Source organism: Schistocerca nitens, chromosome 7 (assembly GCF_023898315.1).
Source record: "Schistocerca nitens isolate TAMUIC-IGC-003100 chromosome 7, iqSchNite1.1, whole genome shotgun sequence".
Classification (NCBI taxonomy): Eukaryota; Metazoa; Arthropoda; class Insecta; order Orthoptera; family Acrididae; genus Schistocerca; species Schistocerca nitens.
The window spans coordinates 359425851-359440098 of NC_064620.1; the positions used below are offsets into that span (position 1 = coordinate 359425851).

Consider the following 14248-nt stretch of genomic DNA (forward strand, 5'->3'; position numbering starts at 1 on the left):
CTTGAGTAGCGAAGATTTTTGTGAGGTAAGTGATTTGTAAAAGGTATAGTTTAATGTTAGTCAGGGCCTTTCTTTCGTAGGGATTTTTGAAAGTCAGATTGCGTTGCGCTAAAAAAAAATACTGTGTGTCAGTTTAAGCACAGTCGTGTATAATTTTTTAAAAGGGGACGTTTCAGCATGAAATGGAGAGGGAAACGACCTGCTAATGTAGTGGAAAACTGATGGTGATGATGATCTTGCTTATAAGTAAAAATATAGTGCATTGTGGACGCTAGCGACACATTATAATATGAGAGAGTCATCCTTAAGTAGAAACTTTCTGTCCCTTCCTTTGCAATTTTACTGAGAAATAGTTTCCTAGAGCTACTGTACTGTTCTGAACAAATGACGCACAACGAGATTGGGGATATTAATGGTCAGAAGATGACAGAGAACGAATTTGATTTAATTTCGTGTATACGCTTAACAGCATCGAAATGTTAAATAAGTACAGAAACTTTCGTTTACAAGCAATTTTTTGTGCTAACAACATACATTTCGTTACTGGGTGGCGTTCTCTACAATTACTGCAATGTTAGTGGTTCCTTCCTATTTAACAGAAACCCGTGTGTTGCAACTAGAGCTGTAGAACTACCTTTGGGTACCGTAGACTATCATAAATAAACGTAGACTAATCCTAATACGGATTTTCCTGGTCCCGTTTGTCAATTAAGATTGTAACTGTATTACCTGTAGCTTAGATATATTGCATAAGTGTTGGGCATTACCTTATTTCGGTCGCTTTTTTGTTTATGCGATCAGTGTCTCACTAGAGTCCCCTACAAACCCGAAACGGCAAACCTTCTAGAACTTGAGTGACGACACATAAAGAACGCCACAATCTATAACATATTTATTCTCTTTATTTACCTTCCTTTCTGTTTCTTAAAAATAAATGGTTCAAATGGCTCTCAGCACTATGGGACTTAACATCTGAGGTCATTAGTCCCCTAGAACTTAGAACTACTTAAACCTAACTAACCTAAGGACATCACACACATCCATTCCCGAGGCAGGATTCGAACCTGCGACCGTAGCGGTCGCGCGGTTCCAGACTGAAGCACCTAGAACCGCTCGGCCACACCGGCCAGCTCTTAAAAATAAACAGTATGTATAGCAAAATTACAACTGCCAATGTTTGATGCAGGTTTTATTTGGAAATTGTCTACTTTTAACGTGAAACAGAGGGATGTTGTGGCAAAAAAAAATACGGATTTATCATACACCGCTAGAAAGCGCAATTCTCTAAAAATGTTGTACATTAAAAAAAATCGCTAAATGCAAGCAAATGAAACATCACTTCAGTACTTCGTCGAGCTTTAAGAAGCATGTTTCTCTTATTCATAAACAAGTTTCGCGCCTATAACAGTAAACTATTGCCTTTGGTACGGTGAGAAAGGGTCTTGTGAGTACAAAATGACAACAATAATTACATAGACTTCATTATCTTTATGCATGTATCTGCATCAAAAGTAAAAATGCTTTGGTTACATAAAAGTGCGAAACTACCGCGATCAACTAATTTTATTACTTATAAAATGCAGAATTATATTTCGTAGTAATATGCACTGAAGAGCCAAAGAAACTGGTACACCTACCTAATATCGAGAAGGGCCCCCCGCGAGCACGCAGAAGTGCGACAACACGACGTGGCATGGACTCGACTGTCCGAAGTAGCACTGGAGGTAACTGACACCATGATCCTGCAGTGCTGTCCACAAATCCGTAAGAGTACGAGTGTGTGGAAAGCTCTTCTGAACAGTACATAGCAAGGCATCGCAGATATGCTCAATAATGTTCCTGTCTGGGGAGTTTGGTGCCCGTGGAAGTGTTTAAACTCAGAAGAGTGTTCCTGGAGCCATTCTGTAGCAATTCTGGATGTGTGGGAATTGCCCAAGTCCGTCGGAATGCACAATGAACATGAATGGATGCAGGTAATCAGACAGGACGCTTACTTACGTGTCACCCGTCAGAGTCAGGTATCAGGGATCCCATATCACTCCAACTGCACATGACCCCATAGAGCGTCCACCAGCCTGAACCGTGTCTTGCTTACACTCGGGGTCCATGGATTCATGAGGTTCTCTCCATACCTGTACACGTCCATTCGCTCGATACAATGTGAATAGATACTCGTCCGACCAGACAACACGTTTCCAGTCATCAGCAGTCCAATATCGGTGCTGACGGTCCCACGGCGTAAAGCCTTGTGTCGTGCAGTCATCAAGGGCACACGAGTGCGCCTTCGGCTCCGGAAGCCCATATCGATGATGCTTCGTTGAATGGCTCGCACGCTGACACTTTCTGATGGTCCAGCATTGAAATCTACATCAATTTGCTTCCGTCAAGTTGAACGATGCTCTTCAGTCATCGTTGGTCCCTGTCTTGCAGGATCTTTTTCCGGCCGCAGCGATGTCGGAGATTCGATGGTTTATCGGATTCCTGATATTCACGGTACACTCGTGAAGTAGTCGTACGGGAAAATCACCACTTCATTGCTGCCTCGGAGACGCTGTGTCCCATCGCTCGTGCGCCGATTATAAAACCAGGTTGAAACTCACTTAAATCTAGATAACAAGTGCGCCGTCTCGTTGTCTGATGTAGGTGCTGCCTAACGCAGCGCCGTATTCAGCCTGTTTACATATCTCTGTATTTGAATCACTGTGTTACTAAACACAGCCTTCCGAAATGCCTTCACAAAAGATGACGAAGTAAATATTCCGGAATTCGAATCGAGAACAGCTGCCAACATGAGTAACATTGAAGTAAATATCCTCGGAGTAGTGAAGCAACTTAAATAACTTAATAAAGGCAAGTCTTCTGGTCCAGTCAGGATACCAATTAGATTCCTTTGGAATATGCTGATGCATTAGCTCCATACCTAATAGTCATATACAACCTTTCGCTCGACGAAAGATCCGTACCCGAAGACTGGAAAGTTGCACAAGTCACCCAAATATTCAAGAAAGGTAGTAGGAGAAATCCACTAAATTACAGGCCCATATCGTTAACGTCGATATGCAGCAGGATTTTAGAACATATATTGTGCTCGAACACTATGAATTACTTCGAAGAAAACGGTCTGTTGACACACAGTCAACATGAGTTTAGAAAACATCGTTCCTGTGCAACACAACTAGCTCTTTATTCACATGAAGTGTTGAGTGCTATTGACAAGGGTTTTCAGATAGATTCCGTATTTCTGGATTTCCGGAAGGCTTTTGACGCTGTACCATACAAGAGGCTCGTAGTGAAATTGGGTGCTTATGGAATATCGTCTCAGTTATGTGACTGGATTTGTGATTTCCTGTCAGAGAGGTCACAGTTCGTAGTAATTGACGGAAAGCCATCGAGTAAAACAAAAGTGATTTCTGGCGTTCCCCAAGGTAGTGTTATAGGCCCTTTGCTGTTCCTTATAGATATAAGCGATTTTGGAGACAATCTGAGCAGCCCTCTTCGGTTGTTTGCAGATGACGCTGTCGTTTATCGACTAATAAATTCATCAGAAGATCAAAATAAACTGCAAAACGATTTATAAAAGATATCTGAATGGTGCAAAAAGCCGGCCAGTGTGACCGAGGAGTTCTAGGCGCTTCAGTCTGTAACCGCGGAACCGCTACGGTCGCAGGTTCGAATCCTGCTTCGGGCATGGATGTGTGTAGTGTCCTTAGGTTTAAGTAGTTCTAAGTTCTAGGGGACTGATGACGTCAGATAAGTCCCATAGTGCTCAGAGCCATTTGAACCATTTTTTTGGTGCGAAAATTGGCGGTTGACCCTAAATAACGAAAAGTGTGAGGTGATCCACATGAGTGCTAAAAGGACCTCGCTAAACTTCGGTTACACGATAAAGCATTCTAATCTAAAAGCCATAAATTCAACTAAATACCTAGGTATTACAATAACGAACAACTTAAATTGGAAGAAACACATAGAAAATGTTGTGGGGAAGGCTAACCAAAGACTACGTTTTATAGGCACGACACTTAGAAAATGTAACAGACCTATTAAGGAGACTGCCTACGCTACACTTGTCCATCCTCTTTTAGAATACTGCTGCGCGATGTGGGATCCTTACCACATAGGACTGACGGAGTATATCGAAAAAGTTCAAAGAAGGGAGAGAGTTTCACAGAAATCATACAGGATTTGGGCTGGAAATCGTTGAAAGAAAGGCGTTTTTCGTTGCGACGGAATCTTCTCACGAAATTCCAATCACCAACTTTCTCCTCTGAATGCGAAAATATTTTGTTGACACCGACCTACACAGGGAGGAACGATCACCACATTGAAATAAAGGGAATCAGAGATCTTACGGAAAAATATAGGTGTTAATTCTTTCCGCGCGCTATACAAGATTGGAATAATAGAGAATTGTGAAGGTGGAATGAAATTTTCACTCTACAGCAGAGTGTGCGCTGATGCCGGACTGGCACACAGTTTTAATCTGCCAGGAAGTTTCAATTGTGAAGGTGGTTCGATGAACCCTCTGCCAGGCACTTGAATGTGATTTGCAGAGTATCCATGTAGATGTAGATAAATACGCATGCCTATACAAGTTGCTTTGGCAATTCAGTGTATAATACACAAAAGAGTAACACCGAACTATGTGCTGTTGTAATTATGTGGAAAACAACAAACAAACAAATCTACCAGTAGTATCGGTAATCCGACCATTTACTACATCGTTTGTATACCGGGTGATCAAAAAGTCAGTATAAATCTGAAAACTGAATAAATCACGGAATAATGTAGATAGAGAGGTACAAATTGACACACATGCTTGGAATGAGATGGAGTTTTATTAGAACAAAAAAAAAAGAGTTACAAAATTACAAAAAACACGAGAGATGGCGTTTCATCTGATTAGAATAGCAATAATTAGCATAACAAAGTAAGGCAAAAAAAGATGATGTTCTTTACAGGAACTGCTCAATGTGTCCACCATCATTCCTCAACAATAGCTGTAGTCGAGGAATAATGTGGACAGCACTGTAAAGCATGTCCGGAGTTATGGTGAGGCATTGGCGTCGGGTGTTGTCTTTCAGCATCCCAGCATCGCAAGGACTGAGGTCTGGGGACCTGGGAGGCCAAGCATTACGAAAGTGGCGGCTGAGCACACGATCATCACCAAACGACGCGCGCAAGAGATCTTTCAGGTGTCTAGCAATATGAGGTGTTTTTCTTTTTTGTTCTAATAAAACCCTATGTCATTCCAAGCATGTGTGTCAATTTTTGAATCTCTATCTACATTATTCCGTGGTTTATTAATTTTTCAAATTTATACGACTTTTTTATCACCCGGTACTGTACTAAAATTATCGAACCGTAGTTTTGGTAGAGCGCAACTGTAGTTGCAACCGACAACTGCAGGGTGTGTGCAGGCGCGGTGGGATGGAGTTTGCTACGGCAACGTCAGAGGACAGTGGCGGCGGCGGCGGCGACCTGGAGTACCTGCTGCGGCTGCTGCACTGGACGGGCACGCTGCGCCACCCGCGCGCCGACCGCCGTGCCAGCCGCGCCTTCTACGCGCGCAACGCCGTCGTGGCGGTGTCGGTGCTGCTGTTCGTCTGCTCGCAGGCGGCGGTCATCCTGCTGGAAGGCACGGCGGACCTGGACCGCTTCACGCGCGCCCTCTGCTTCTTCAACACCGCCGGCACCTGGCTGCTGCGCCTCGCACACGTCGCTGTGACGGAGCGACGCTTCCACGCTATGGCGCTACAGGTCTGCAGACCACTCCACCTACGTACTCCGTTACAATAAACTTCCATGTCTGTACTTCTCACTTTTTCGTTTGATCCTTGCAGTTAATTAAAGTAACCAACCGATACATACAGGGTGACCCAGAAAAACGTCAAGATTTCCACAACCCAATCAAACTAGAAATGATGAACGAAACAAACTGCTTTCATAGTAATTGAAACATTACAACTTTGCCATTTACCAAACATTGAAGGCGTTTATCATTTTGTAAAAATTACGCCCTTTAGATAGTATCCTCTTATACGAATACTGTTCTGACTGACAATTACCAAATTTTCGCAAACACAACTTTTATTGATGTAAGTTAACAAGGTTGATGAATTGACAACAAACGAAAGGCAACAAAAACGATGCCAGTAAAAGTCTCCTAATAGAGGCCAACTAAAGTTCACTTCTAATTTTCCACAAAGGTTCTTGGTAACACTCACACACACTAGTAACAATCCAATTCAGAGACGAAGACGTAATCTTCAACGGTAGTAGTGCACGAGGTCGGCATCTGGCGTGAACTGAACTTTGGGGCTGGTTCTAGCCCCTAAATAGCTGTCTCCAGCCAACCAGGTTTTGGCTTAGTGATACTTCCTGTAGGCCGTGGCTCGAGCTCCCCCTGCAGCAAGTGGTGCCCGGAATGTCTGCTTCCATTATCTTGTATGTAAATAGCTGGTGTTTACCATGGTACTTTTGGTGCGCCTTGGGCATAGACAACCTCGTCCTCTGTGGTGTACTATGGGTTGCTGGCCCTCAGGGGCTACCTTGGCTTCAAATGGTTCAAATGGCTCTAAGCACCATGGGACTTAACATCTTAGGTCATCAGTCCCCTAGACTTAGAACTACTTAAACCTAACTAACCTAAGGACAACACGCACATCCATGCCCGAGGCAGGATTCGAACCTGCGACCGTAGCAGCAACGCGGTTTCGGACTGAACCGCCTAGAACCGCATTGCCACAACGGCCGGTCAACCTTGGCTCCGGTATAACAAATACATTAGTGGAATCTGCTGTTGAGACACCTCATGGACCGCTGGAACATCTCAGCTGGGATACTGTCAATTGCATCCCGAATTCTCTGTTTTAACATCCAGGGTTCTTGGTCGAGTCTTGTAGACTTTGCTCTTGAGGTAATCACAAACGGATAAATCTGGTGATCAGGGCCCAGGGAATGTTATCGAATCGTGAGATCACACGGTTGCCAGACAATTCTCACACACATGCCATTGATTGCCGTGCAGTGTGTGATGTCTCTCCGTCCTGTTGAAACCAGGCTTCTTGAACGTTTGGAAAGTTATTCAATGCGGGTGAAATGAAAGTTAGTAACTTCTCCACGTAACGATCGGCACTGACAGTTATTGTGTTTCCCTGCTCATTTGCGAAAAAATACGGTCCGCTAATCCCATGTGATGAAACACCACACTATACTGTCACTTTACTAGCATGTAAAGGGCGCTCATGAACGTCATTAGGATTTGTGTTTGCCCAGAACGGTAGTTATGTTTATTCACATGACCTATGAGATGAAAATGTGCCTCATCTCACATCCACAACTTGTTTAGAAGTTCATCGTCATTCTTTATTTGTGTTATCATTTCTTGACAGTATCCTAATCGGAACCGGTAATCGTTGTCCTTCAATTGTTGCACCATCTGTAGTTTGTACGGATGAAATTTTAAATAAAGATGAAGCATTCTGCGAACACTCTCCCGGGACATTCCAACCTCAGGTAACTGCTTGCGAGTTGAACGCCTTGGTTTCCGTAAGAGAGACTTGCGTACAACATCAATGTTCGCTGGAGAACGCACAGTTGTTGGTCGTCATGTTGGTTTCTTCTTGAGGGCAGATCCTGTCTCTTCAAAGTTATTAATGCAACATTTAATGGCGTGTTTCAACGGAACGGAATCATGACGTCCTAAATTATAAAAACTTCGAAACTCCCTCTGCGCCGCCACCAAACTATCATTGTTTTTATAAAACATTTGGATGGCTAGCGCACGTTGTTGTCCGTTCCACTGATCCATGATTACTGAAACGGTGGACTGTTTACTCGCTAACTGTCACGAACCCGCAGCACTGCTACCTGACCATGGCTGCCACTACTCATTTCAAACATTCCCGTTATTCTGTGTCACCCTGTATTATATAGTGTGTACGTACGTAACTTACACTGTGCTGACAAGTCACGTATGCACATACACAAATAATGGCAGTAGCGCCTGCACAAGGCATAAAAAGGCGCTACATTACCGGAACTGTCTTTTGTACTCAGGTGATTCACGTGAAACGTTTTTCGACGTAATTATGGCCGCACATGGGAATTAACAGACTTCGAATTGGGAATTGTTGTTGGACTTAGAGGCATGAGAGATTCCATTTCGGAAAGCGTTGGGGATTTCAATATTCCGGTGTCTACAGTGTCAAGAGTGTGCCGAGAACACCAAATTTCAGGCATTACCTCTCTCAACGGACAACACGGTGTCCGACGGTCTTCATTTAACGACCGAGAGCAGCGCCGTTTGTGTAGAGCGATCAGTGCTAACAGGGAAGTAATACTGTGTGAAATAACGACACAAATCAATGCGGGACGTACGGCGAGCGTATCCGTTAGGACAGTGCGGCGGAATTTTGCGTTAATGGGCTATAACAGCCTTTGCTGACAGCACGATATCGCCTGCACCGCCTCTCCTGGGCTAGCGACCATACCGACTGGACCCTAGACGACTGGAAATCCGTGGCCTGGTCGAGTCCCAATTTGAGTTGGTTAGAGTTGATGATAGGGTTCCATTCTGCGCAGACACCACGAAACCATGGACGCAAGTTACCAACAAGGCACTGTGAAAGCTGGTGGTGATTACATACTGGTGTGGGCTGTGTTTCCGAGGAGTGGGCTGGATCCTCTGTTCCAACTGAACCGATCATTGACGGGAAATGGACTTCACGTTGCTAAACAACGAAGGACTTCTCACGTGGCCACAATTATTCGCGATTGATTTCAAGAACATTCTGGACAACTCGAGCGAATGATTTGGCCACAAAGATCGTCCTACGTGGATACCACGAAACAGTAGTGGGACATAATCGAGAGGGCAGTTCGTACACAAAATCCTGCACCGGTAACACTTCAAATGATTCAAATGGCTCTGAGCACTATAGGACTTAACTCCTGAGGTCATCAGTCCCCTAGAACTTAGAACTACTTAAACCTAACTAACCTAAGGACATCACACACATCCATGCCCGAGGCAGGATTGGAACCTGCAACCGTAGCAGCAGCGCGGTTTCGGACTGAAGCGCCTAGAGCCGCATTGCCACAACGGCCGGCAATAAGAAGGAGCGATAGATATGAAAATATGATGTGAGCAAAGAGAGGCCTTGGTAAATACTACAGCCTGAGTAAAAAAATTACACCTTCATTCGAAAAAATTCTCCCAGTGAAGCTCACATGTAAAAGAATAGCAATGCCTTTAATGTTTAGTTGCCACCTTCCAACAACAGTTTACTTTCTCAAATAAAATCCGTGCATTCGATTTGTTAAAAACCATCAAAAGCCTTTGCGTTTTCCATGTACTATTTACAACATTTTAATATGGACTATCCACATTTCTTGAGTTTAGTACTGTAGGAAGGATGATGACTGAGTGAGTATAATATGAAGAATCTTTCAAACCAACACACAGCGTCGAGTGTACCATCGGCTCAATAAGCATTTAAATTGCCGTGTGTAATTTAGGCCGCAGATAATTCTGTAATGTTTTGAGGATGTGTTTCACACCAAGACTTGGGTCCATGCTTTCATGGTAGGATGGCTGTGAACTAGGCTGTTCATATCAACATTCTCGGTGACCAAGTGTTGTTCTTTCTTCTGTATCTTGTTGATGAGTATGATGTGGACACACCCGTATTCTTAGATGATGTCTGCCACGTTAACAGGGCTGCACGCTTACTTTCCTGGCTTGATACTCTTGCATCCTACCTAAGCTTCACTGATTTTAAAAAAAAAAAAAAAATTAAAACCAAAATTTGAAGGATCTGATTCGCTTACGTTAGTGGAAAAAAAGTGATGTACCTGTTCCATCTAGTGCTAAGCTAGTCTCATTTACTGTCAGCACCCAGTTTCCCAGTATTCCCTTTGGAGAAGCTATGGAAAAAGTAACAGAATTGTTATATCTTAAAATGCGAACATTTTAGGTTAGGTTTTACCATGACTGTTGCTGTTACCAGTCTCTGTTTATTTATGTCCACGACGTGTTTTGAAGCTTTCAACCTCCACCATTACGTGAATTTACATTTGTTAGTATGACATGTGTGTTTTCCGTTACCTCCAAAAATGGTACATAGTACACACATATGTCATACTAACAAATGTAAATCCACTTGATGATGGAGGTTCAAACCTTCGAAACGAGTCGTGGAGATAAACAGTGACCGGTAACAGTAAATTTGTTAGAATTGTTATAGAACAATGGAACAAATCCATTGGAGACCGATGATATATGATTGGGAACTGAGGCACCCCTAAAGCAAAGTATTTCCAATTTCAATAGACTCTGCAAAGTCAGATGGTTAGCAGGAGCTGCCCTATGAGTGCCTAATTAGCTGAAATTCTGAAATGGTTTACATGGTTATGGATAATTTTTAAGTTCTAAACTACAGAACCGGACTAGTTACGTGGACTGTGCTTTTGGCGTCGGGTCCACCACCGGCTCAATGAAGTATAATGACTTTTTTTCATGAATTCAGGATAACATGAACATGAAGCAGGGTGTTTATTCCAACATTCTTGCTGATCAGGTGTTGCCCTTTCTGCTATATCTGTGCTACGTTACGGAGACTCCCATCTTCGTACACGAGGTCTGCCGTGTTCACAAGTGTACGCGTAGACGTTCCTGGTTGACGAATACTCTGGAATGCCATTGCATCTCTGGTGGGCCGCACAATCCCACGCACTTCTTGTCACAGAAAATGTCGGGAACTGTTTGAAAGAACGGGTGAAAGTAGTAACTAAGATCCTCGTAATTTGATAGCTCTAGACGATGTAATCATCAACGAGTTGCTACAGGCGGGTTTGTCACACATAAGGTGTGCATTTGGCTCATCATCGACTGACGCGTTTCAGATAGTACCTGGAGTATTGCCTCTTGATCTGCGTACAGTGAAACAGCTGGCGTATACTGGATGAAGGAAAACAGGCCGCAAAAAGTAAATGAAATTCTAGGATCTCATAATGATACTCACATCTCAATGAAAGAGTGTATTATGAATATCAGGGTGAAGTTCCAAATGGAACACGTTCAGCCAGTCACTGGTCTTGTACAAATTCTGCCAGGAAGTAGTTTGTACCTGGAATATGTACACAGAATCCAGAACACAAACAAGGTAGCTGTGGTTACAGAGCCATAGGTACACCGGACCACGTCGTACCGGAACGTCCTCCTTGCTGGCAAAATGGTGGCAGCAGCTTCAGGCCAATCTACGACGCAGTACTTAATGTTCAGAAACTAGGCACCTCCCCTGAATTGACTTCAGGCTTATCACAGACACACGAAAGAGAGCATGCAGACCAACTACTGCCTGTCCCTGACGTACTGCAGTGTAGGGGACTTTTTCGGTACCAGGATATGAATGGAAGAAAAAAAAGTTTTCTAAACAGTCGCCTTGTCTGTGCGTTTTGAACTCCTCGCGGTGTAATGAATATTCCATTAAATTTCGGGCATGCAGCCGCGCAAATAAAATTTCCTCCACTGATATTTCGGCAGCGTATCGTCCGGCCATCCTCAGAGTGAGTCACAAGATTCACGACAAGATGCCAAGCGTGGCAACAAGCTTTAAATCCATCACAACTAGTGCGACGTGCAGCTGCCAAAACTTTCATTTCAGACACCACTCAGGAACCCAAAAAATGACTAAACTGAAGTGTATACTGGTTTCGTCGTGTCTACAGTCAAATATGAAACCGCGGCGGTACTGCGCATGTGGGCCACAGATGCTGATCGGCGGCAAAGAAATACGTTTACACATGCGCCGCCTGTGGCGAAGCCCCCTTTGCCCTCTGGTAGCTAATTTATTCATGGAAGACTTCGAGGACAATTCAATGGACTCAACATGTTTTAAACCAACGGTCTTCTGGAGGTACGTGGACGACACATTTGTGGTATGGCCGCATGGGATGGATGAATTGCATCGATTTCTTAAGCATTTGAATTCCATCCATGCTAGCATCAAATTTACTATGGAAATAGAAAAAGACGGCTGCCTCTCCTGTTTTGATGTTGTCGTTCGCTGTAAAGTTGATGGCACATTAGGACATGCCGTATATCGGAAACCAATACATAAAAATCTGTATCTTCATGCCAGTAGCTGCCATCACCCTTCCTTAAGACCTTAGTGCATAGGGCGCACTGTATATCCGATAAAAACAGTTCGGAAGAAGAGCTCACATCCTCAAGAGCATTTTTAAGTCGAATGGATTTTCTCCGCAACAAATTCGTAGAGCATTCAATGCAAAACCTAGAATGCAAGTATGTGATGGGGAAGAAGATAGTAATTCCTTCACATCTATTGCGTTTTTGCTCTATGTGGGTGCTCTTTCCTCGAAGATAGGCAGTATTCTTCAGAAACACTGTCTTAAAGTGATCTTCCGACCCCCCATGAAGATTGCAGCTTTACTCGGCCTGTGAAGGACGATTTACAAATGGTTCAAATGGCTCTAAGTACTATGGGATTTAACATCTGAGGTCATCAGGTCCCTAGACTTCGAACTACTTAAACCTAACTAAACTAAGGACATCACACACATCCATGCCCGAGGCAGGATTCGAACCTGCGACCGTAGCAGCAGCGTGGTTCCGGACTGAAGCGCCTAGAAGCGCTCGGTCAAAACGGCCGGCTGACGATTTACAGCTTCGTAAAGCGGGTCTGTATCAGATTCCTGGCGGAAATTGTGGGAAGTCGTACATAGGTCAAACAACACGCACCGTTCATGAGAGAAGTGTGGAGCATCGAAGATATACACGCTTATTACAGCCAGACAATTCAGCTGTGGTCGAACATTGTATTGATACAGGGCATTCCATGAATTACAGTGATGTGAGGATTTTAACATCCATCTCTTCCTTTTGGGAATGTCTTCAAGGAAGCTATAGACATTAGATTACCTATTAATTTAACGAACAGAGATAATGGTTTTAATTTGGACAAAGCATGGAATCGGGCTCTTGGGGTAATTAAACTGTAGAGAAGTCGTCATGGTGTCACCGCCGAGAATCATACATCGATAAGCGAAAAGAATGTCTGTACGCCTTCGCCACAGGCGGCGCATGTGTAAGCGTATCTCTTTACCGACGACCAGCATCTGTGACCCGCTGCGCGGTACCGCCGCGGTGGAGCATATAAGGCCGCGCTTGGCATCTTGTCATGTGACTCACTCTGGATGGCCGGACGATACGCGGCCGAAATATCAGTTTGTGCCGCTGCATGCCCAACATTAACTGGACTAGTCGCCTTGTCTTCTTTTCGGAAGCTGAGTTGTCTTCGGACCTGAAGGCGAGTTTGAAAGGGAGTATGGACCTTCAGTACCTTACGCACCACACAGTTGAAGAAATGGGAAATACTCTAGCATACCGTTGACTGGTTTTGGCACCCACAAGGCTTCAAAATCTAGTGTGAATAAGAAAGTGCACTAGTCGCTGAAATTACTTAAGAGTAGAGAAAAAAAGTATAGCTTCCTGTAAGATTAAAACTACATGCCGTATCAACGGTCGAAATGAGGACCTTTGCCTTTCTCAGGCAGTCTACCGACTGAGACCTACCCAAGCACGCCATACTTCATTTCCCGCGGTACTTCACCTGCTGCGTTCCATGCTTCACAGAACTTCTCACGCGAAACTGGAAGAAAGGATATTGCGGAGATATGGCTTAGCCACAAGCTGGAAGATGATTCCCGGATGACTTTTTCGTTCTGCAGTGAAGCGTTCGCTGATGTGGAACATCCTGGCAGATTAGAGTGCTAGTCCTGCAAGTTTAGCAAAAGGACTTCTGTAAAATTTCGAAGATAAGAGATGAAATACTTGCGGAAGTAAAGCTGTGAGGACGGGTTGTGAGTCCTGCTTGGCTAACTCAATCGGTTCAGCACTTGTGAGTCTCGGTCCGGCACACAGTGTTATCCCGCTAGGAAGTTTAATATCGGCTCACATTACGTCTCAGAGCGAAAAATTAATTCCGGTTAAAATAGAAATAGTATGTAGTCCTTGTACCCTCCTCCACATATATGTGTAATAACAACTGTCTTCAACCCCTTGGCTGCATAGGAAATGATATGACTCGCAGTCGTATGTGGTACCCCCTGTCCTGCACCGCGAGGCGTCTTGTGGAGTATGTGTATAGATGTAGATGCATATATGGCAGCAAACATACACACTATATGACACTAACAAGAAAGAATCACAACAATCGTCAAC

The 14248-nt window shown here is 44.0% G+C and overlaps 1 protein-coding gene across 1 annotated transcript in view; it reads left to right on the forward strand.

Annotated features, from left to right (window-relative positions):
• Positions 1–5430: 5430 nt before the first annotated feature.
• The window catches only part of LOC126195625 (putative odorant receptor 92a), a 67274-nt gene continuing 58456 nt past the window's right edge, over positions 5431–14248 (forward strand). The window contains exon 1 of the mRNA XM_049934251.1: positions 5431–5760. Coding sequence (XP_049790208.1) covers positions 5431–5760 — 330 coding nt within the window. The remainder of the gene's footprint in view (positions 5761–14248) is intronic.